The 26,008-nt window shown below is 36.2% G+C and overlaps 1 protein-coding gene across 3 annotated transcripts in view; it reads left to right on the forward strand.

Annotated features, from left to right (window-relative positions):
- mast1a (microtubule associated serine/threonine kinase 1a) overlaps positions 1-26,008 on the forward strand; it is a 100,347-nt gene that overhangs the window by 39,386 nt on the left and 34,953 nt on the right. For all 3 annotated transcript variants that reach the window (XM_087237733.1, XM_087237735.1, XM_087237734.1), the window contains 4 exons: positions 11,484-11,572; positions 11,696-11,771; positions 18,537-18,609; positions 23,521-23,678. In XM_087237733.1, the coding sequence (XP_087093859.1) occupies positions 11,484-11,572; positions 11,696-11,771; positions 18,537-18,609; positions 23,521-23,678 (396 nt within the window). The remainder of the gene's footprint in view (positions 1-11,483; positions 11,573-11,695; positions 11,772-18,536; positions 18,610-23,520; positions 23,679-26,008) is intronic.

Consider the following 26,008-nt stretch of genomic DNA (forward strand, 5'->3'; position numbering starts at 1 on the left):
TTTTCCTTTCTTTAATTGTCTTTCTTCTTACATTCCTTTCTTCCTTCATTCTTTCTTTCCCTTCTTCCTTCCTCCCTTCCTTCCTTCCTTCCTTTCTTCCTTCCTTCCTCCCTTCCTTCCTTCCTTCCTTTCTTCCTTCCTTCCTTCCTTTCTTCCTTCCTTCCTTCCTTCCTTCCTTCTTTCCTTCCTTCCTTCTTTTCTTCCTTCCCTTTTTTTCCTTTTTTAATTGTCTTTCTTCTTTCATTCCTTTCTTCCTTCATTCTTTCCTTCCTTCCTTTCTCCCTTCCTTCCTTCCTCCCTTCCTTCCTTCCTTCCTTCCTTCCTTCTTTCCTTCCTTCCTTCTTTTCTTCCTTCCCTTTTTTCCCTTTTTTTAATTGTCTTTCTTCTTTCATTCATTTCTTCCTTCATTCTTTCTTTCCATTCTGCCTTCCTCCCTTCCTCCCTCCATTCCTTCCTTCCTTCCTTCCTTTTTTCTTCCTTCCTTATTTTTTTCCTTTCTTTAATTGTCTTTCTTCTTTCATTCATTTCTTCCTTCATTCTTTCCTTCCTTCCTTCCTTCCTTAATTCTTTCATTCTTTTTTCCATTCCTACTTCATTCATTCTTTCCTTCTTTCCTTTCTTCATTCATTTTTCCTTTCTTCAATTTTCTTCCTTCCTTCCTTCCTTCCTTCCTTCCTTCCTTCTTTCGTTCATTCATTAATTTTTTCTTTCTTACCCTCCTTCATTCATTCCTTCCTTTTTTCAATTTTATCTTTCCTCCATTCTGTAGTCCTTCCTTTCTTCCTTCTATTCTTTTTCCTTCCTTCCTTCTTTCCTTCCTTCCTTCCTTCCTTCCTTCCTTCCTTCATTTTTTCCTTTCTTTAATTATGTCTTCTTTCCCTTCTTCATTCTTTCTTTCCTTCAATTTTTCTTCCTTCCTTTCTTCTTTCCTTCATTTCTTTCTTTTCTTCCTTCCATTCTGTTTTCTTTCCTTCCTTCCTTTCCTTCTTTCCTCTATTCATTCCTTCCTTCTGCTTTCTTTCCTTCCTATTTTTCCTTCCTTCTTTCTTTCCTTTCTTCCTTTCTTTCTTCCTTCCTTCCTTTCTTTCTTTTTTCAATTCTCTCTTCCTTTCTTTTATTCTGTCTTCCTTCCTTCTGTTCTTCCTTCAATTCTACCTTCATTTATTTAATTCTGTTGTTCTTTCATTAGGCATTACTTCCTTACTTCATACTTTCTTCCTTAATTTCCTCCATCCTTCCTTTGATTTTTCCTGCCTTTAATTCTGTTTTCCTTCCTTCCTTCCTTCCTTCCTTTGATTCATTCTTTCATTTTTGTCCTCCCTCCTTTCTTCCTTCCTCCTTTTCATTCTTCCTTCCATTCTGTCTTTCATTCTTCCCTCCGAGTTTAAAGTTATAACTTACAAGGCATTTCAAACATAGAGTCAAGGCTTTCTCCAGCCAAAACAATTAAAACCATTAAGACTTTAAGCTCACGAAAACTAATTTCCAGCTTATGAATAGTTAGCAAGACAGCAGTTGTGTTTGGATTAGGTATGTAGAGTAAGATCTCACTTAATGAAAACTAATAAACAGCTAACATCTTAGCAATAAGCTGGTAATAACCCAGTAATTAATAGTAGAAATTGGCACTTGAGATAAAGCATTACCTTGTAGCCTGTTAATCTGCTGTAAATTTCAAACCGACTCCAGCTTTATTAATTTTTCACTTCAAGAGCCTTTCCTGTAGTTCGATTCTTTGAAAATCTTCTTCGGAAAGCAGAATATGTGCGCTTTCATCCAGTCAAATATCAAGAAAAAGTTTGTGCTTCTGCTTTGATTTGATGTGAATCTGAAATGGAGCGTCTGGATCAACTTTTCCCTCATGAATTAAACATTACAAACCAACTGTGATTTCAGGCAGAGGCCATAAAGATATTTCACATGTTTTCTCTTTGCAAAAAAACACTGAAAAGCTGTGTTTGTTTACGGTGTAGTCGGCTAAATGGGTCAGTGCTGCTGAATGTCAGTGTTGTTGAGTATTTTTGGAGCTGTGTAATGCAGAGGGTGATTGGCAGCATCAGAAGAGCATCAGGATCTGCTGTTTTCTCCACAGGCGGCTGTGTGTTTTCTACCGCCTGCTTGTCAGAGGTGTTTTTGATTTGTTGCCCTCTTGGAGATCCAGCACAGATCAAACATATGCAGACATGTGCGTATAGTTGAAGTCAAAATTATTCTCCCTCCTGAGAATTTTATTGTCTTTTTCAAATATTTCCCAAATGATGTTTAACAGAGCAAGGAAATTTTCACAGTATGTCTGATAATATTTTTTCTTCTAGAGAAAGTCTTATTTGCTTTATTTCGGCTAGAATAAAAGCGTTTTAATTTTTTATAAACCATTTTAAGGTCAATATTTTTAGCCCTTTTAAGCTGTATTTGTTTTCAATTGTCTACAGAACAAACCATCATTAAACAATGACAAGTCTAATTAACATAGTTCAGCCTTTAAATGTGACTTTAAGCTGTAAGTGTCTTGAAAAATATCTAGTAAAATATTATTTACTGTCATCATGACAAAGATAAAATAAATCAGTTATTAGAGTTGAGTTATTAAAACTTTTATGTTTAGAAATGTGCTGAAAAATCTTCTCTCCGTTAAACAGAAATTGGGCAAAATATATATACTGGTGGGCTAATAATGCAGGGGGGCTAATCATTTTTGACTGCAGCTGTATTTGTACTCTGGTCTACTGTTACAGCAGATTCTGTGTGTATATGATCCGCCTGTCAGTCATGCGATACGATACACATCCGCTCTAGAAGATGCTTCCCGGCTCCTGCTTTATGAAAGAGATACGGGATCAGATTCATCCGCAGTTATACATTACTCTCCTTCTGATAAATATCCTCTGGCAGTTATTGCTTTTGTGTTTTTATCAAATACTTCTAATAAATGGTCATATTCGTTTGTTGATATGAAGCTGAAATAAAATAAAATGTGTGAATGGGTTAAAATGAGAAATGTAGATTTGGCTATATATATATATATATATATATATATATATATATATATATATATATATATATATATATATATATATATATATATATATATATATATATATATATATATATATATATATATATATATATATATATATATATATATATATATATATATATATATATATATTCTCATGGCTTGACACATGTTTTTTTATTCTATAGGCAATAGGAACAGTAAGAGGTTAAGGAGAAAAATAATAAAAACGATTTATTGCAATACTCATTTTGTTTTACGTAAAAGCCAAGAAAAGTACAGTAGTTCCTAGTGTATTGTATAAAAAAAATGAACACTGAAAACTCACAGCTGCTGGTAGCCCATGTACAAACTGGGGAACACATAAAATCCTACACTTTAAAAATAAACATACATGTGAAGTTAATTAAGAAAAATTGGCCATTTCAATTAAACATATTTGTACTTCAGTAAACATAAATAAACCATCTTAATTATCTCGGTGCTGAAAAAAATGTGAGACGGTAGTCTGTAACATGGATCGAGTGCTTTTATAAAATGACAAAAGCCCACATTTCCAGTCACTGAAAATGGCTGCAAATCTTTTGCATTAAACACCCGCACAGCCTTTGGTATTTTTATGTGTCTCTCGGAACCAGTTTGGTTTGTTTGCTTGAAAGATTCAGCAAGGGATTGTTGCTATTTGGACTTTTTTACCTTCTCTGCTATCCTGCTTCAGACAGTGATATTGCTGGGTGATGGCGCTGCAGATGTGCAGTCATGGTTATACATTTAAAATAATGCTTGCACACAGTTATTTTTTGTTCACCGTTTTTTCTTTTATTGGCATTATACTTACCGGCAAAGCTGCAATGTCTACACACTGCAGATTAAAAAGGCGCCGGTGCTTTCTCGTATGTTGCCTCACTTCGCCGGCCATTCCTTTTACTAGTGCCTCACTTCACCGCCGCTCGCAATGTTAAAGTGTGGAATGATGGTCAAGCACCCCCTATCTTAAGCGCATAGTGATTGGATATTTACTCGCGGGGAGGAGTTTCCTCATCTCAGCTCCTTACAGGCAAACACAGTCAATTCTGGAAGATATCAAACGCACATAAATTTTTTTAACGCAAAACCTAGAAAATCGCAGTTGATAATATCGGTATCAAATTCCATTAAAACAGAAGTCGAAAGTTAAAAATGACACACCCGAAATTGCATGAAACACTGGAGAGCCTGGTGATGCGACATTAATTGTTTTATACTGAAACTTGCCTTCAAAAATTGCTTCCTTGGTCTTATCCATATTTCTTTGCATGTTAAACACACGTCGACCACAACAGGAAATTAAAAAAACCTGCAAATGCGTTAATTTTTTTAATGCATTATTTCAAATTAATTGCATGCTTTAACGCAATAATTTTGACACCACTAATATATATATATATATATATATATATATATATATATATATATATATATATATATATATATATATATATATACTGTGCTCAGCATAATTGAGCACAGCCCATTTTGAAAAGAAATATTTTTTTCCATTTCTCAATGAATATAGGCAATGTATTTTGGTGCATTTAAAGGAAACAGACTTAATAAACAGATATATTTATTAAAATTATATTTTAGTCACCAAACATTTTTAGAAATTGAAAGATAATACAATTAAACTCAAGCAAAATATTGCAAAACAAAATAACAACCTACAAAATTTCAACAAAATTTTTATATATATTTTTTGCTTCTATTAATTTTTCCTCTTTTTTTAACATTTTTTAAAAAACAAATCTAATTAGTTTATAAATGAATTGATGTGTAATAAAATGAAATGACACAGAGGAAAAAGTATTGAACACATGAAGAAAGTAAGTTGTAGAAAGGCATGGAAAGCCCAGACAGCAGCTGAAAACTCCCAGTAATTCTTCAGCAGCCATCATCAGTGTAAATGAATATTCACTGCTTCAGTCTAACATCTACATTAGCAGGATGAAGAAGATGTGACTAGGGTGGACATTTCAGCAAGAAAGTGTTCCAAAACCCAACCAAGGAGACTCTCAAATGCTTTCAAAGAAAGAAAATAAAGCTTTGGATTGGACCAGCCAATCACCTGACTTGAATCCAATAGAAAATACAAATTAAAGATCAGATTTGATACACGAGAGTCACCGAACCATCAATATTTTTACACTCTGTTGAAGTCTGTGAAAAACTCATGTCTGAGCAATGCATGTGACTTTCATAAGAGAGAGGCATCTTTAAGCTGCCATCACCAAAAAAGCCTTTCATACAAAGTGTTAAATACATTTCAGTAGTGCAGTACTTTTTCCTTGTGTCATTCTATTGTTATTACGCAAAACTTATTTTTCAGATTGTTTTTGGTTTATTTTTGTGTTTGAATTTTTTGGGTTTTTACGTAAATCTTCTTTAGTTTCATGTCAACAGCTCTTTCAGAAATATTATTCCCAGGAAAAAACAATACAAAATTAGACTTAATCATTTCAGAATAACGGAGATCAAATACAAAAGTTAAAAGTGAAGTCTTCAAGTTAACATTTTCAAAATGATATCCAAAAATAGACATTCAACCGTTATTTTTAGACGTGACTTTATATCATTTGCAGTATTATCAGTCTGCTCTTCCATTAAAGAGCATCACAAACAAACAGAACACAACAGTGAGGGGAAACGAATAGAACTTTCTAAAAATACACAGATGAAAACTAAAGCAGTTGTCAGCCTGAATCTGCGGCTCCCCTCTAATCAGGACGACTTTAAATGAACGCTCACTGACAAGAAAGCAGATTGTAGCAGCACAGATCCGGCGAGGGCATTGTGAAATATTGAGCAGAAGTGCATTAGCATCAGACTGAAGGAAGCAGCAGCGAGACAGGAGACATAAACCTCACATTTCTGTTGTCGTCTCACTGCGTTACTGTTTCATTATTCTAATACACACACTACACACACACACTACACACACACACATACAAACACACACACAGACACATAGGCACACAAACAACTCACACACTCACAACACACACAGAAAACACTCCCTGTCATATACCCCAACTACATTTCCCATCACGTCATGCAGTCACACACCAGTTTCAGATTACACATTTTGATTAGGTACCAGGCATGGGGCGATAACCGGTTTCAAGGTTTACTGCGGTTTGAAAAAGTCAAGGTTTTTAAACTGCTGAAATTTTCTGTCTGTAAGATTGTAAGTATGTAAAATTAGTTTTTGTTTTTTTTAACAACTACATTCAGTTTTTTTACTTTTTAATCGCATATCGTTAAGTGATGCACAGACACAAATTTTGCTTTATTTATTTATTATTTGTATTTATTTTTGATAATTAAACCAAGAATATAAAGTATTTTTAGGAACATAAGAGCATTTGCACACTCATCTTGTGGCTGCCAGCTTCTTTCATCTGTGTTTTCTTTATCCAGGCAGAAAAAAATCCCTTCCTGTGATTGGTCATGTTTTGCGCTCATTTGTTTTACTGTATTTCGATTTTCTAATTCGATTTTTAATTGCGTCAAGAAGATATTTCCAACATAGACTCGGTCTGAAAGCGTAGCCCTATATTCATTTCTGGAGATCGAGAATTATGTAGCCAGAGGAATGTATGGCTGCATTTCATCTTTAAAATGAACGCTACGGGGTGGTAGGACGCCATTCTTTTCGTGCTTACCAGCTGACCGCTTACCACCATATGGAAGACTTTCCGCTGTTACCACTTGGCCCAGTTAGCTTGCCTAGTATGCTGGCAGACTTGAGAAGCAGAGAGTGGTTGACCACAACAACGAGGTTCGAGTCCAGCGAAGAACGATTCCAGAAAGCGGGTAAAACTAAAGCCAAAAAATTTAAGAAACAAGGAAATAACAGGGTGAGAATGTGGTAAAACCATAGACTGTAAAATATATGGACGTAGTATCCGTGACGTCACCCATAGGTTTCTAAAGAGCGCAAAAGAAGCCACAAGTAGGCGCGGCCAACCGTCGCCATTTTGTTCGCGCGTCATCACGCCGACGGCGGGATACCAAACATGGGCAAAGAGGCGGAGAGTGAGCAGAGCTACAGACGCATGCTGCATTTAGGTTGGACCTGGTTCAGACACCTGGTTTACTTTGGGAGAACGCTTAATACTTTATCACTTGTGACTCGTTTGTATTCTGACCACTTGTGCTTGGCTGTATACTATATCAATAAAGTGTTTAGTCTTTTAAAAACACTGCTGTAATACATTGAGCCACTAAACATTGTTCTTATGACGTTTCTCAACAGGAGGAAAACGCGAATTACATCCAAACACTTCAGATATAGTCTGTATTAGTTAATGTAAGACTATTAATGAAATCCAGCATAACACTGTATGACAACGCTTCAGATGACTGTTCTAGAGCCTACAGCTAATCAATCTGACAGATTCTGGAGTGCATTACAGCTCTAAATATAAATATAAACGATAAATGATCTTAAATAAAACAAATACATGTATAGAGATGGTATATAAGTATATAAATTTACTCACATGGGGAACGGAGGCCACGTGAATGGTTTGTGAGCACAATTAAGCGCACTCAGCATGACATTCCATCAAATAATTGTAGGAAACAAGTCCAAAAGGCAGTTGACTGTGTAAAGCCACATAAAACAACACAGAAATACGATAAATATGCCGAGTTCAGTGGCTAATCTGCAGGATTCAGCTGAGGTGACGTGACGGCGACCAGTGAGACCTAGCTGTCACTCAAGTGACCACGCCCTTAATTATGCAAACTTAATATAACTTAATATAAAGGAAACGGATGAGTTATAAAAAAAATTCACCCCCCTCACAGTTGTCATGAAGGGTAATATTAGCTGTATTAACCAAAACCTTTTTTTGTACCAGGCTGTAAACACCTTTTTTTCTGCTGTAAAGTTGGCCATTCTAACAGTGGGCTCAATTGAAATTTGCTCTGTTTTGGAGCCAGGAGCGGCTAAGACTAGCGGAATTTCGGATAAATTGCAGTTTTAGTTACTTCCGTATTGGCTTCCTGAGAGAGAGCGGGAGGTTGCCGCTTGGGTAAAATGTGGTAAAAATCAGGCGAGGGCTTTTCTTTTCTGGATTTCTTTGTAAAACTTTTGGTTGGGTTAGGGAAGTGTCAATCTGTGCTTTTGAAAACACTATTGGTTGGGTTTAGGAAAAGAGGAGGATGGGTCAGTCGATCAGTCAGTCCAATGATTCAGTTAGTCTGTCAACAGCGGCCTCTGGTGGATTTACGCGAGAACAGCAGGCACAAATGGCACTCTCGAGAGAAATTTGAGATATCAAAAAGCGTACACAGCAACCTCTGGTGGATTTGCGAAAACAAAAACTACAAAAAAAAAAAAACTTACCTCCTGGGAGGTCTTTGGCAATATCCAGAAATGTATATATAAGAATACGTTTTCAGAATGAGCCTGGGTTAGTTGTTATAATTATCAGTGATGTAGCCCTTGCCGATCGCTGGAGAACACCCCAACTACATATCCCATCACGCCATGCAGTCACACACCAGTTTCAGATTGCACATTTTGATAACACATATAGCTTTTCTTTTTTAAGTCTTGTTTCCCTGGGAGCATTGCAAAGTGCCTTCATTGCAAAGTGCCTTCATGTTTAGTCTACTTGTGTTTTTGATGTTTGCTTGTTTTACTGTTTATGTTTGATTTTGACCTAGATGGTTATTCCTGCAGTCTCTTACCTGAAATGGAGAGCTGCACAATGTTTAGTCTTTTCTACCTCTTTAGTTTTGATTGTGGAGTTAAAAGTGACCTGGATTTGTTCTTGACAGGTTTATCCCGATGAGAATCTAACATGTAGAAACGACAACAACAAACAGATGAAAGCAAAGCAAGAGAATAACAGACAGGAAATAAGATGATAAGAAAGTGCTGGGAAAGAGGGGGCAATAACTCAAAATTTTAGTCAATATCTGCTGACACACACACACAAATACACACATAGACACACACGCATCTGCGTGTACAGATCAAGAGTGACGAGCGGGTTCTATATGGAAATGAGCTTTCTGATTATTGCATCATGTCATTAAGCGAGTCTGTGATCTCCAGCTGTGTGTCGGGGAGATGTGCTGGATGTGATGAAGTCTAAAGCAGCCAATCACAATGCCGATTGGTCCTGCGGAGGCTGTCAGTGTAGTTGCCGTGGCGATGTGCCAGTTTACTTTCTGCTCGTCCCTTGAGTCACTTTATTCCTCAGTCTCAGCAGAGGTGTGAAGTTTGTTCTGTGTTTTATGCTGTGTGTGTGTTATCTATTTATTTATTAAATGTTTATGTATTGTGTTGAGTACAATTTTTGCGGTGTTTTTTTATGAATATAGATCATATAATATACACTTTTAATGTTGTTTTAATGTAATAAAGTGTTTTGCGGTGTTTTTTTTATGAATATAGATCATATAATATAGACTTTTAATGTTGTTTAAATGTAATTAAGTGAACTATGTTTACATGTTATATAGAGATTTTTGTGTAATTGTATTTTAGTGTTGTTTATGGGGGAATTGTTGGGAATAATATTAGTTTCCATTTTTCTATAAAACTATTCTGCTATTTCTGTATAAGGAATTATTATATATTCATAATATCATATATTATTATGTACATATATTATGTATTATTATATAATATATATAATTATATATTATATTATACATATATTATGTAAAATGAGACATGTGGGTAGCACAGTAGGTAGCAAAATCGCCAGTTCGAGCCTCGGCTGATTGAATGTTCTCCCCGCTTGCGCGTGGGTTTCCTCCGGGTGCCCCGGTTTCCCCCACAGTCCAAACACATGCACTATAGCTGAATTGGGTAAGCTAAATTGTCCATAGTGTATGTGTGTGAATGAGTGTGTATGGGTGTTTCCCAGTGATAGGTTGCAGCTGAAAGGGCATCCGCTGCATAAAACATATGCCGGAATAGTTGGCGGTTCATTCCACTGCAGTAACCACTGATAAATAAGGGACTAATTTTAAACTCATTTTAATGTTATTTTTTAAATTAACATGAATAATATATATATATATATATATATAATTTTCATGTTATTTTAAATGTAATTATTTAAACTAAATTAAAATAGATAAATATTATATGGCCATCTCAAAAGAACTGATCAAAATCACACAAAAAACTTAGATCTTTACTAAAATCAAACCAAAACTATAACTCATACCTAGTTCAGACACAGAAACACAAAAATATTTTAGAATTTTAGATTTATTTTATATGATATTTATTTTTTTATTTCCCTTGTGATGTACTATAGTATTTAAAACAAAAATGTTTAAATTGTAAAATATCATTCATATAGTTTAGTATTTATCTATATATTATAGTAAATATTTCTCTCAGAACACCCGCTCACCTCTCCTTTGCTTCATGTATACATATAGTTGAAGCCAAAATTATTACCCCCCCAGTATTTTCACAGTATGTCTCATTGTAACACGGGGAGTGACAGAGACAACTGAGTTTGAATCCACATGCATGTTTATTCAGCAGTCAGGCAAGCAATGGTCAACTCTGGTGCAAACAGATGTATGTAGACAATCCAGAATCGTGGTCAGAATAACAGGCGAGAGGCCGAAAGGCAGGCGGCAGACAGGGATAACTAGATAAGGCTAGGGTAAACACACAGAAAAACAAGACTAAGGAAACACGTTGAAATGTCACCTACAGTAAACAAGAGTCCGCGATGGGAATGAGTGTGTATGCTGCTTAAGTAGTGTGTGTAATCAGTCTTTGACTATCCTCAGGTGGTGAGGGTGTAATCAGTCAGAATGAGGAACGTGTGTGTGTGAGTGAAGTGCATGTATGAAAATGTAGTCCAAAAATGGTGGATTTGTAGTCCATAGTGATTGTGCGTTCAAACCAGCGATTTAGGGAGTTAAGATCGCTGGTGATCGTGTTACTGATAATATTTTTTCCTCTGAAGAAAGACTTATTTGTTTTCTTTTGGCTAGAATAAAAGCAGTTTTTAATTTTTCAAAACCATTTTAAGGTCAAAATTATTAGCCCATTTAAACTATATTATTTTCTCAATAGTCTACAGAACAAACCATCATTATACAATGATTTACCTACTTACCCTAACCTGCCTAGTTAACCTAATTAACCTAGTTAAGCCTTTAAATGTCACTTTAAGCTGTATAGAAGTGTCTTGAAAAATATCTAGTCAATATTATGTACTGTCATCATGGCAAAGATCAAATATCAGTTATTAGAGATGAGTTATTAAAACTATTATGTGTAGAATTGTATTGAAAAAATCTCTTTGTTAAACAGAATTTGGGTAAAAAAATAATCAGGGGGGCTAATAACTCTGACCTCAACTGCATTTGTGTGTGTGTGTGTGTCTGTCTGTGTGAGATTGCCCTGATGGTGTGTTTATTTTTTGTTTTGCAGCTGTCGCACCAGTAATCGCAAGAGTCTGATCTTGACCAGCACATCTCCAACTCTTCCCCGACCTCACTCTCCTCTGCCAGGACATATTGGTGAGAAAATCGTCCCGTACACATGTCCTTCGTCTGTGATTTACAGAGTGTGTTCATCTTTGTGTGTGTGTGTGTGTGTGTGTGTGTGTGTTTGTGTGTATGTGTGTGTGTGTTTGCTCATAGGAAGCAGCCCACTGGACAGCCCGAGGACCTTCTCTCCCAGCGCACCCGCACACTTCTCCTTCGCTTCATCCAGACGGTAAATCCACACATAAACAACCAGCAGCACACTTCATCTCATCTGCCAGAGCTTGTTTGAGACAGCCTGCCAAAGTCCCCTAGCCCTTTCACACATAAATACTCCAGTGTTTTTATTGTGGCCATTATCAAAGACTATAGATATACAAAGACAGTTCACTCGCATTACTATGAATGGGGAAAGGCTTAGTATGGCCGCCACAGCAAAGAAAATCTCAGCTTCTTTATAGCCACACAGTTCTGTGGGGTGAGGGGTCTGCATAGATTCACTTGTTAGATTCATAATTTCATACAATATAAATGGCCCAGTGTACAACAGTTATTACTGTAATATCTTCAATATAAACTGCTTGACAAAAGTCTTGTCGTCTATCCCAGTTGTAAGAGTAACAAATAATAACTTCTGGTTGATCATTTGGAAAAGTGGCAGAAGGTGGATTTTTCTGCTGAATCATCTGTTGAACTGCATCCCAATCATCACAAATACTGCAGAGGACCTATTGGAACCCGCATGGACCCAAGATTCTCACAGAAATCAGTCAAGTTTGGTGAAGGAAAAATCATGGTTTGGGGTTTCATTCAGTATGGGGGCGTGCAAGAGATCTGCAGAGTGGATGGCAACATCAAGAGCCTGAGGTATCAAGACATTTTTGCTGTCCATTAAATTTCAAACTACAGGAGAGGGCAAATTCTTCAGCAGGATAGCGCTCCTTCTCATACTTCAGCCTCCACATCAAAGTTCCTGAAAGCAAAGAAGGTCAAGGTGCTCCAGGATTGGCTTGCCCAGTCTCCAGACATGAACATTATTGAGCGTTGAAGGAGTAGGCATTGAAGATGAATCCAAAGAATCTAGATGAACTCTTGGAGTCCTGCAAGACCAATCTCTTTGCTATTCCCTGTCAGACCTTAGTGTCCTAATTAAATATTTAAAAATCAAGGCATGATCATATTTTATTTTGGTAAAATAAGCGTAATCTAGAGGCCTTTGCCTTTCATATAAGCCACTTTTGATACCAAATGATCAACTAAAAGTCAAGTTATTATTTTTGTTCCTAATTATATTATGTTATATTATATTATTGTTATTTTTATTATTATTATATTATTATTGTTGTTGGGATTATTATTATTATTATATTATTATTATTATTATATTATATTTTATTATATTAATGTTATTTTATTATTATTATTATTATTTTTTATTATTATATTATTATTATATTATATTATGTTATTGTTATTTTTATTATATTATATTATATTATATTATATTATATTATATTATATTATATTATATTATATTGTTGTTATTTTTATTATTATTATATTATATTATATTATATTATGTTATTGTTATTTTTATTATATTATATTATTGTTATTTGTATTATTATATTATATTATTGTTATTTTATTATAATATATTATTGTTATTTGTATTATTATATTATATTATATTATATTATATTATTGTTATATTATGTTATTGTTACATTATATTATAATATATTATTGTTATATTATATTATATTATATTTTTGTTATTTTTACTATATATTATATTATATTATATTATTGTTATATTATATTATATTATATTATATTATATTATATTATATTATATCATATTATATTATATTATATTATATTATATTATATTATATTATATTATATTATATTATATTATATTATATTATATTATATATCTGTTTGTTTGCATTCTCACTCCGAAAAAAGTTATGTGTTCAAACCACTTATTTAATATGAGCTGAAACTACACAATTCTTGAGATTTTTTTTTTACAACTTAATTGTTTTAAGTTCAATCCACTTACATTTGTTAAGGTACCTTACACTCCTTTATGTTGGGACTTTTGTTGCTTCTTGTTCTAGTTCAGAGCTTTGAGGAAGTGTTTATAAATGGACGTGTTTGTAAGCAGCAGGAAGGAGATCCTCCAGACGGCTAAAACACACACACACACACACACACACACACACACACACACACACATATCTCAGCATCATCATTCCCCAGTGAATGACAGGCCGTCCCACAGCCGTTTATCTGAAAGACAAGTGCAAAGGAGAGACGAATGGATGAGAGACAGACGATTGATCTGCGTTTTTTTCCCCGTCTGACGCGCTCCAGCCCTGCGAGGCCTAATATTGGATTTTGCCAATATAAATCTCGTCCAGCAGGATAGTTGCACAGCATGTATCATCAATTTTGTCCAAAGCACAGAGCTACGGCTAACTGCGAACACAGAAACATGAAATATTTGCCGGACAAACGAACACACGAGCCTCAGTACATCACGACACAAGTCAGCCAGACAATATTTCCAGAAAATAAGTTACACCGGGTCAAAATAGCATCAGAATAAGTCACATTTTATCATTAAATTGAGAAATTAATTTACAGGATATCAGTTGCAACTCCAAATTAGACATACTGTTTACATATTATCACACATGTACAGTTTATGCTATTAGCTAAGACTTTTAGCTCAATGAGTTAATAATTAGCTGCTTATTAGTTAGCAACATAGTAATTGGGTTTGGGGTAGGATTAAGGATGTACAATAAGATCATACTTTATAAGCGCTAAAAACAGCTAATATCCTAACAGTTGAAAGGTAATAAGCCAGTAACAGGTTAAATGGTGTGAAGTGTGACTTAAGCTAGTGTTACTCATACTCAGGGCTTAATTTGTGCCGAAACACGCTGGATTTTTGCATGGAAAAGTGGATTTAGCTGGTTTTGACGCAAGAGAAAATCTACCTTGTTAAAATCCAGAGAATTGTCTAAAGATAACAGCAGATAAAAAATAAGTTATTTTATTTGCAAGCTAATAACCTCATCATTATCTATAAAATAAACCTTCTGAACCTAATTATAGGAGTCTGATATAAAATGCTCATTTACAAGAAAAGAGGTCTGACAGATTTAAAGGGTTTTGCTTCTGAACTCTTTATTTTTATTAAAAACAAGCTTTGATTTGTCCACCTGTCAGGTTTTGGACCATATACGTAGGGCATAGGACGTGTGTTTGGATATAGCTTAGTTTTTTTTAACCACACTTCGTTATTATTGTTCATTTATTGGTTTGGTGGAAATTAGAACTGAGTTTAGAAATAGTTTTGAAACAAATCTTTGCACTTAACAAACTAAATTAATAATGTAGGCTAATTAATGTTTGTGCGTACAACATATTTCCTCATCCATGAAAGAGAGAAAGAGAAAGCAAAAATAACAACCCAGGCTCATTCTGGAAACATAACCCTGCGGACATTTCTGGAGACCGCGAAACGTATTTTTGCAGTTTTTTTTTTTTTTTGCGAATCCGAGAGAGTCCGCTGTGCGCGCTTTTTCGCGTCTCAAACCTCTTTTGCACTGTTCTCGTGTAAATTGTTGCTGTCGAGCGGCCGTCTGTCCGACTGACTTACTGACTGAATGACTGAACCATTGACTGGGCGGCCGGCCAATCGGCCAAGCGGCCAACCCAGCCACCCTCCTCCTCCTCCTTCCCCAAACCCAAGCAACGATTTACAAAAGCCGTCTAGAGAAAAGAAAAGTCCTCATCTGATTTTGACAGCGTTTTCAGATTTCACCGCATTCTTCACCCTTTATGAACTCATTCGCTTTATTTTTTGGACTCTGTTTTGCATTCGCTTGAAAAAAGGAAATGTAGCCATACGTACCTCCGGCCACATAAATCGCGGTCCCCAGAAATGTCTGCGGTGCTACGTTTTCAGAATGAGTTTGGGGTGAAAAATAAAGTGCCCGAATGGAGGAGGCTCGTTCTTTATCCTCACGTTACAGATGGTCTATTTGACTGTTTTCTCGCTAATGAACCATTTAGTTTTTCCACCGTGTAAATAGCAAATGCGCCACGGCGCAATGCAACTGACTCTCAAATGCTCAAAACACACCCATAATTTATTAAGAGAATAAGCACAACCCTGTCAGATGATGTGCGGCGGCGCAGAGCCTGGTTTTTCGTCCTTAAAATAGTAAAAGTGGATTCAGACACACTTTTAATGCTTTTGCTCCCTGCCATTTAGACCTTGCGCCTAGATCATCAAAATAAAGCCCGTTGAGTCAGATTGATATAAGTTGAGATGACTAGAAAAGGTCATTTGATTCAGCTCAAAGTTGTCAGCAAGATTTTTTACAGTGTATATACCATACAAAATTATGTAATATTCATTTTATTATATTATCTTTTATCTTCATTAATAGTCAAAATTAATCATTAACACCACTAAAATTAAGCTAAGGGGGTAAGTACTTTCAGGTAAATACGGTACATGATCAAGAAATGTCTGATGGGTACTGAAGCTAGTTTGAGCCCTACTGAGAAGCTCTTTTCATGCTTTCGTTATGTGGAACCGTTGTTTTGGTTCTCCTGTGAGCGAGCTCTTCTCATGTTGTGGGATGACAGTTTTAATGACCCCGTCGGGAACGTTGCCCGCTCCGAAACATGCAGTAAACTGTGCAGAAATGAAACGGATGCCTAGCGACCACACAAGAATGCAACCACATGAAATAGACTTATAAAATCTGAACACTTGCTGTTCTCAACATTTAAAGCTTTACACAGAAATATCAGACGGACAAGTTTCAAACCCTGCTGACGTTCAGCCGAAACCAAGCTTCTCGCATTCAAACTAGACAGTGGTTTAGTGTTTCTGTAAAGCTGCCCGTGGCACAGAAATTGCACGCTTTGCTTTTATTGTAATTCTAAAATGCTGGAAAAAATGTGACACTTGAGTTTGAGGTCAGTGCTTTTGTTTTTTTTGTTGTTTTTTTTGTACAAAAAATAGTAACATTGTGGAGTATTATTATAACTTCAAATAACTCATTTTTATTTTTTAATGTTCTTTATAAGCTGACAAACAGCAGTATTCTTACCTTCACGATCCTTCAGAAATTATTTAGATTTGATGCTTAAGAAACATAATTATTATTATTATTATTAATAGTATTATTATTATTATTATCATTATTATTATTATTATTATTATTATTAATATTATTATTATTATTAATATTATTACTATTAATAATAATAATAATACTGAAAAAATTACTATTACAAAAATTATACAAATTTAATAAAATATTAAAAATAAATCAATAAAATATTAAATTACATAAATATTATTTGTTTATGTGAATGTGAAGTTTAAAAAAATCCTACCTTTATAAATACCTTCCCTTTTAGTCAGTTTAATTCAATTACAACTACTTTAATAACTTTTTAATCACTGTTTATCTACATTCATATTGAACAATGCAAAGTAAATGTACTTAATTATATTAATTTACAGTCCTGTTATATTTACCATGAGAAGTAAAATAAAAAATTTAGGGCCCTATCATACACCCAGCGCAATGTGGCGCAAGGCGTGACGCAATTGTTGTTTGCTAGTTTCAGCTTGGTGCAAGAGTTTTGTTTTTTTGCACCACGCTGTTTAAATAGCAAATGCATTTGCGCTCATATGTGCGCCCATAGGTGTTCAGGACTAAAAAGGAAGGCGTTCTGAGGCGCATTGCTGGCACGTTGCTATTTTGAGAAACTATTGTATTATAGATTTTTCAATAGACCAAATTTAGAAATAGTTTTGAAACAAATCTTTGCGCTTGACAAACGAAAAAATTATTTGTAAACTAATTGATGTCTGTGCGTACAAGGTTTCCCTATCCACAAAGAGCGAAAGTGAAAGTAGATAATTTATCTCTCATTCTCGCGCTGTAGATGCTCTGTTTAACTGTTTTCTCGCTAGTGAAATGCTCAGTTTTTCCACTTACACTTACTTTATGTCATGTAAATAGCAAATGTGCCATGGCGCGACGCAGCTGACTCTTAAAGGGAATGGGAGATGAGACTCTGAATGGCTTGTTCTCAAAACACACCTATAACTCAATAAGAGAATAAACTCAACCCTTTTAGATCCTGCACCATGGCGCAAAGCGGATTTTTCCGTTGTTATATTAGCAAAAGTGGATTCTGACACGCCCTGAAAGCGTTTGCGACCTGCGCTTTGCGCATGGATCATCAAATAGAGCCCTTAGGCTTCAAAGCTCACTTTGAGATTAAGATGTATAATGATGTATAAACATTTATGATAAAATTTTGCATATATATATATATATATATATATATATATATATATATATATATATATATATATATATGTGTGTGTGTGTGTGTGTGTGTGTGTGTGTGTGTGCGTGTGTGTGTGTGATTTTGTTACATTTTTTCTTAGAACGTATGGCATTATTTGCTTCAACATTTTATTTTTCACTAAAATTATTCATTCTTTTTTGGAGGTCACCACAGCGTAATGAACCGCCAACTATTCCAGCATATATGGGAAAGACCTATACAGTCTCATTCACACACATACTCATACACTACGGCCAATTTAGTTCATCCAATTCACCTATCGCACAAGTCTTTGGACTGTGGGGGAAGCCTGAGCACCCAGAGGAAACCCACACCAACACAGAGAGAACATGCAGACTCCACACAGAAATGCCAACAGGCCCAGTCGCGACTTCAACCAGCAACCTTCTTGCTGTGCTAATCACTGAGCCACTGTGTCACCTCCACAAAAATATAAATAAGAAAATCTAAAATTGTTTTTTTTTTTAATCTCAAGATCCACTGGACAAAATCCAGAAGGGCCTGATTAGCTGTGGCTACTGTGCAAAATCTGCTTCTGTATTGTGATGTGCTTGTCTGTTTCTGCCTGCAGGGCTGATGGCAGACGCTGGTCTCTGGCTTCTCTTCCCTCGTCTGGATATGGGACCAACACACCCAGCTCAACGGTACAAACTCATCCACACAGAGCTGATGCATTCATGTTTTATTCAAGAAATATTCAGATACTGTGTAACTAAAGTATGCACAAATAGAAAGTCAACACAGGATAATCAAAACAGGTGAAAGTGATGAAGTCGCAAAAACAAATTAGACAAATATCAGGAATATACAGTTGAAGTCAGAATTATTAGCCCCCCTGTTTATTTTTTCCCCAATTTCTGTTTAATGAAGAGAAGATTGGGTAACACTTTACAATAAGGTTCATTAGTTATTGCATTTACTAACATGAACTAATCATGAACAACACTTGTACAGCATTTATTACTCATAATTGAACATTTGCTAATGCATTATTAACATTCAAGTCCATGCTTGTTAACATTAGTTAATGCACCATGAGTTAACATGAACTAACAATGAACAACTGTATTTTCATTAACTAACGTTAACTAACATGAACAAATACAGTAGTAAATGTATTGTTCATTGTTTGTTCATGTTAGTAAATGCATTAATTAACATTAACTAATGAACCTTATTGTAAAGTGTGACCGAAGATTGTTCAACACATTTCTAAACATAATAGTTTTAATAACTCATCTCTAATAGCTCATTTATTTTATCTTAGCCATGATGACAGTAAATAATATTTGACTAGATATTTTTCAAGATGCTAGTATTCAGCTTAAAGGTTCACGAAACCCTCGAGCACTTTTTTTGTGATTCGAACAGGTTTGTGTGTGTTGAGCATCAGTTAGGACGATGTTAGCACCTGTCAGCTTTTATTGTGGAGAAAACAGGGTAATTTTGAGCTTTTGTCAGCTTATTTCAGCTTCCAGGTTTGAAATGATTTTTGGGGCGGGATCAAAATCGGCGACGTAGCGCAGAACTGCAAGTGCAAAGATGACGCGTCGGTTTCTCATTATTATTCATAGCGGAGTTTTCTTATCCTATGAGAAGAGCCGGCTGCTTAATTATTCATGACTGCACGTGCTTTCCGAAGGCGAGGCAGACCTGCCAGTGCCAAGCTGTGTGATCCTACGTTGATGATTGGGTAAGACTGCGTCCACGGACCCACGGCACACAGTATTTAGCTGTTCATGAAGGGTCGTTTGTGTTTGTTTCCATGATCTACAAGGTTTGTTGCATGGTTTCCTTGTGATGCTGTCAAGGCCTATACAGCAAAGCTGTATGTGTCCAGCAAGCATTTTTGCCAGGAGAGCAGCACAAGAATTGGAGAATGGCGGACGTTGTCTTTTATCAGGAGTTCGTTCACATTTAGACACATCGCCGTGCTGCTGTGTTCGCCTAAATCCTCCAGATTACCAGCAGGGATAATGGTTAAAATAGGCAGGGCACGAGACCTGCTGCACTGAGTCTGCATTCAGACCCGGGAATTGAGGGAGAGGTCCTCATGTAGTTTTTATATGAGCATGATTATCTTTTAAATTATATAAATTGTTGTTGTGTGTGTGTGCAATGATAAATGTAGCATGATATTAAATTACTGTTTATTTCTTTGCATTATAACTTTGTAAGCTATGAAATCATGGGTCTCCTCACGGTTTGTGTCTCATTTTGTGAGCCGACTGACAACAGTTGTTCGCTCCCCTCCTTCTCCCCTGCTCTGCTGGCCACGCCCACACCTGTTCTTTGCTCGCGAAGCTCCACGCCCATTATCATGCATCTTTTAAAAAAATTCTGAGGTAAACTTGAACCGAAAGTGGGGGGTGTCATGAACCTTTAAAGTGACATTTAAAGGCTTAACTAGGTAATTAGGAAAGTCATGGTTATTTGGCAGAACATTGTATATCGATGGTTTGTTCTGTAGACAATTGAAAAAAATTTCAAGTATAATATAAAATCTTAAAGAGGCTAATGATATTGACCTTAAAATGGCTTAAAAGAAAAAAAACTGCAGAAATAAAACAAATAAGACTTTTTCTCCAGAGTAAAAAATATTCTAGGAAATACTGTAAAAAATGTCTTGCTCTGTTAAACATCATTTGGGAAATTTGAAAAAAAACTTCACAGGAGAGCGAATAATTCTGACTTTAACTGTTCAGAAAATAACACACTAGTCAGATGGATCCAAATGCAAGGGATATAATATGAAGTCAAAAATCTCAAAGTGCAAACAAGTTCAAAGTGTCCAGAGTCGGGATATGAAGTAGCAGAATCAGGAAGTAAAAAAGTGCACCAGATCAATGAAGGTTCTGACAAATTACAGAGAAATCATGAGCAAGAATAACGCACTGACAATTGAAGCACAGATCTACCGCTTCTTAAATAGGTGGATTTGAATACAAACCGCTGGGCTGCCGACAGAACAGCTGATTCTAGTTAGCGAGTCACATGATCAAAAAACAACACGTAACAGAAGCACGTGGAAGAATGCAAAACAATCCCACGTGAGCTTCCAGCTATGTGTGTGTAATCATCAGTGAACGGGAACAGGTGTGTGTGTGAGGTGCATGATGGGAGGTGTAGTTTATAAGGTGGCAGAATCAAAGTCCAGGTGATAGTACATGCTTAATAATAATATTAAAGGCTTGCAGATCGCTGATGATCATGACAATATTATTATTAGGGGACATTTTTCAGAGCTATTTCTTGTGAATGTATATTAATAAAATCAATTTTATTGTCACATCATCAGCAGCACGTGTGCTATGATGAGTGAAAAGCTTAGGTGCTGGCTCCAGACAGTGCAAAATACAGACGGTGCAAAATACAACAACATACAACAGCATACTCCCAAAAAAACAGGATGATGTAAAATAGTAGTATTTAAATATGAATTGGTTAAAGTGCAGTGCATGCTACATATTGATGGTGTGCAGTGAGGGGTATGGAAGAGTCTGTGTGGGGTGTGTTAAGTGTTCATCAGTCTGATAGTCTGAGGGAAGAAGCTTTCCTTCAGCCGGCTGGTGCTTGACCGGATGCTGCGGAACCGTCTGCCTGAGGGTAGCAGAGAGGAAAGTCTATGGCTTGGGTAGCTGGAGTCGCTGATAATTCTCTTAGCTTTCCTCATGCACCGCCTGGTGTAGATGTCCTGGAGAGAGGGAAGCTCACCTCCTACTACGCGTCCAGCAGTTCGCACAATCCTATGTAGACCTTTGCGATTGCTGCTGGTGCTGTTTCCATACCAGGTGGTGATACAGCCAGACTGGATGCTCTCCACAGTGCAGTTGTAGAATGAGCGGAGGATGTGAGAGCTTATTCCAAACCTCCTGTGACGACTGAGGAAAAAGAGGCACTGTTGTGCCATCCTCTGCACTGCGTAATCCTCAGCGATGTGTACTCTAAAAAATTTGAAAGTGCTAATTCTCTCCACTGGTGTCCCGTTGAAGGTTATGGGAGTGTGTTCTTTCTTCTCTCTCCTGCAATCCATCACCAGCTCCTTGGTTTTGCTGATGTTTAGAAAATATTAATTAAAATATTATAATATTAAGTTTATTTATAATTCTGCTTTAAATGTGAGTTTCATCAAAGCAACTTGCCATCTTTTCCTGAGATCAAAGATGTTGCATAAAACCTCTGAAGCTAAAAAAAGGATTGTTTTTATTTTCCCCTGGAAATAATGAGCTGAACTGGAGATTCTGCTCATAAATATAAATATCGGATATACAGTGTCTTCAAAAGTGTGAAGAAAATCAGTATATACTACGTTTTACTTGTTCTTTTCTTAACAAAGCTCCTAAATTAATACGTTCATGTTCATCCGACCATTTGAGCTGCAAATGTAGTGCTTTCAGAGGATGTAGATGATGCTTTAACTGGCCGTTGGTGAAGGTGATCTTGGAAAGAAAGAGCGAGGTTATTCTCAAGCTTAAGTTGCTTTGGGCCTGTTATTGACTCTAGCGTGACATATATTTGTTGTTAAAGCCAAAGTCATTCATTCAGCAGCACAGAGGAGCAGCGTGTAGGAGAGAAAATCATTACCACAGGCCTGCATGCGTCGTTTGCCATTCACTTCACCCATTGGGGTCCGTAATCTCCTTTTACAAGTCTGTCCTGGATTTACTGTGCGAGACACACCGAGCATCTCCACAAATAAATGAAGTTAGACAGATCAAGTGCATTGTGGCAGACAATGGAGGAGGCTTTAAACCTTAGAAAGTTGCTCCTGTGGTGTCTTTGGCTCCATATATATGAGCATTCAATAGAATCAGTGAAAAGACCGAAGTTATATTCTGGAGACAAGAAAGAGAAACACAAAAAGTTTTTAATTCATTAATTCATTCCGGCATATGTTTTACGCAGCGGATGCCCTTCCTGCTGTACTGGGATGTCATGCAACCCAGTACTGGGAAACACCCATACACTCTCACATTCACACACACACACTTATAAACCCCTAACTAATAGCCTGTAATAGCTAAAGTTCTTATATATGAACAGTTAACCTGTAGTTATATAGTATATAGATGATGTGTACATGTTCAATGAAGTGTATTTGTGTATTAAATGTATGTGATTTAGTTAGTGTATTTTAATTCATGGGTGAACTATCCCTTTAATTCAACTAAATTCAGCTTTATTTGTATAGCGCTTTTACAATGTAGATTGTGTCAAAGCAGCTTCACATAAATGGTCATGGTAACTGGATCAGGGTAGTTCAGTTTTTAGTGTTTAAGTTCAGTTCAGTTTAGCTCAGTTCAGTGTGGTTTGAAGTCATTATTGAGAGTCCAAACACTGAAGAGCAAATTCATCGATGAGTAGCTTTTCAGATCCTGAACCATGCAAGCCAGTGGCGACAGCGGAGAGGGAAAAAAACTTCACCAATAGGAGAGTGAAGAAAAAAACCTTGGGAGAACCTTTAAGTTTGCAACTTTGGATGAAAGCAGCTGTACATTGTCCATATTACCCATATATTAACACGTATTGTTGACTGGTGTCTGCTGTTTGTTCAGTCTTCCAGCTCGTCTCAGGAGCGGCTCCATCAGTTGCCGTTTCAGCCCACACTGGACGAGCTGCACTTCCTGACCAAACACTTCGGGAGCACGGAGAGCATCACGGATGATGACGGACGCCGATCTCCGCACATGCGGCCTCGATCGCGCAGTCTCAGGTGCACACACACACTTAACATAGACTAACCATGTTCTGTACACTTTTCGCTGTTCAGCGCACTTAAACGACCAATCCTCCGTCATTGAAAGCCAGATGAGCATGCTTGTGTGTTCCTTCTCTGAGGGAATACCTATTGCACAATCCAAATCTTGATTGATGTCTTTTGGAGCAGTAGTTTTTGAGAAAAGATGGGAAAAGTACCGCCTTCGCATGTGTACGGAAGATGATAGGTATTAACAGTGCTCTGTACACCAGGGGTTTTCAAACTGTGGGTCGCACAGTGAACAAAGGTGGGTCGCGCAACGTCACATAGCTGCAGCTATATTTACATTGCGGTGAATCAAACCAGTACGATAGACGTCAATAACTCAAAAACCTCTTACCCTAAAAAGATTTAAAGTGTTTTTCTTGCAAAAGGACAAAGCTGGTTATGTCTTACAGCTGTCTCTTTTTTTTTTTTTTTGCTCGACATTACGAGCACTGCTCCGTTTGAGCCCTCGCAGTCTGCGTTTAGCCGGGAGAGCTCGAGCTGAGCGGAGCTCTCAGTAAGGGACCATCGGAAAAGTGCTTCTTTTTTTCGCTTTGTTTTTCCGTTTATTTATTTATTTATTTATTTATTTTGCTCTGTCCTGCGTGTTTTATTTTAAACACTTCTAATTTTCTCTTAAATGAGCACAAACAGTTACTAAAGTAGTCGAATGCTTCATTATAGATCTGTGCATTCTTACATTAACTTATCTGTTATCAAACAAAACACAATGAGAGATTCATTTGCTGCTCTTCACTAAATAACTATAGTAACTGTAATCAATATGCAAATACAATCAAAAGTGAAGTAGATTTTGTAGCTTTATTTAATTTCTGCATAGGCCATTGATTTTAATAGGCTAAGCCTTTTATTTTATTGTCAATATTTTCTAATGTTTGCTATGTATTCTATCATTTGAAGCTTTTTGTTGTCCCCTATTTTTTACATCCCAGCGTTGACAGATTGCTAATCAATAAATAGCTATAATGCTATCTGTTAGTTTTAACGTCACCTAATGTTTTGGAAGGACGTAGATGTTATGGAAAATAGTAATAGTAATGTAACTACCCCCATCATTCCTTCCTCAAGCAAATGTGTTAATATTAGATCTATTCAGCAATAACGTTAATTGCATTGGCATATTTATCTGACGTTTTCCCAGCTTGTAGTAGTGGATTAAAAACCTATTTAGTTTTTTCATGAAACCCTTAAAACTTAAACGACACCTGACAACAAAACATTCTGAATATGTCAACTAAGGTTGATCATATTCTCTTCTGAAAAAAAAAGATCACAGTTGCAGCCAGCATCCCACAAAAAGCACTTCAAGCCTCATTTTGTGCATATCAAATCGCAAAATCCAAACAGCCACACACCATATATTTTTGACTGCTTTGAATGGACACGTTTTTTTACTCATTTTTTAATATTAAAATATTATGGTGGGTCTTGAGTTTGAATTACTAGCCTAGCAGGGTCCCGAAATAAAAAAGTATGGGAATCCCTGCCATACACAACTAAAATAGTGTTCCGTACAGGGCGCACAACTTTAATTCACTGGCAAAATGGGCATTGTTTGAAGTCCTATTAAAATCTTATGTCAGAATATACCATTATTGTGTTAAACTTGAAGTCAATGATATATTTAATGACTTTTTAAATTTTATAAATTTGAAATGAAATAGCTTCACAATCATTTCATTTTTATATCATGTTTGTTTTATTACAGCATGACAATTTAAAATATTACAACATTAAATTCATGCACATTAACGCTAACTTGACTGACCTTTTATGAATATAAACATCATCACTGCACAATGGAGATCCAAACAGCGTTTGCACCCTGTCTCTCAGGCTCTCTCTGGCGTAGAGTTGCGCCATGCGGTCATCACCCACAACCGACGTTTAAACATCCCCATTTCAAAGCATTTAATCAACAAAAGATAATTTATTTAACAATTTGTGATAACATAATAGTCACTTCATAAAGACTGTAATACTGTGTGATGCAGAAATTAAATGCAAAAGCATATTGTCGTGGCTTTAAATGTCTCCCCTACCAGGCGACACTAGCACTTTAAGCTTGCCCACTGCCTGTTTTTAAGCGCATTAGGTGGACGAAGCAAACTTACTGAATTTACTCTGAAACATATAGTAGGAAGGTCTCTGTTGTGCAGGGGGTTGAAAGAGTGAGAAATAAAGATTACACAGATATATAGCTTGCCTACGACCTGTAAGTATTTATTCAGAGATTAGCGTTAAAAGGTCATCTGTACGGAACATTGTTGTGTACGGAA

This window comes from Danio rerio, chromosome 1, assembly GCF_052040795.2.
Source record: "Danio rerio strain M-AB ecotype USA chromosome 1, GRCz13ab, whole genome shotgun sequence".
NCBI lineage: Eukaryota > Metazoa > Chordata > Actinopteri > Cypriniformes > Danionidae > Danio > Danio rerio.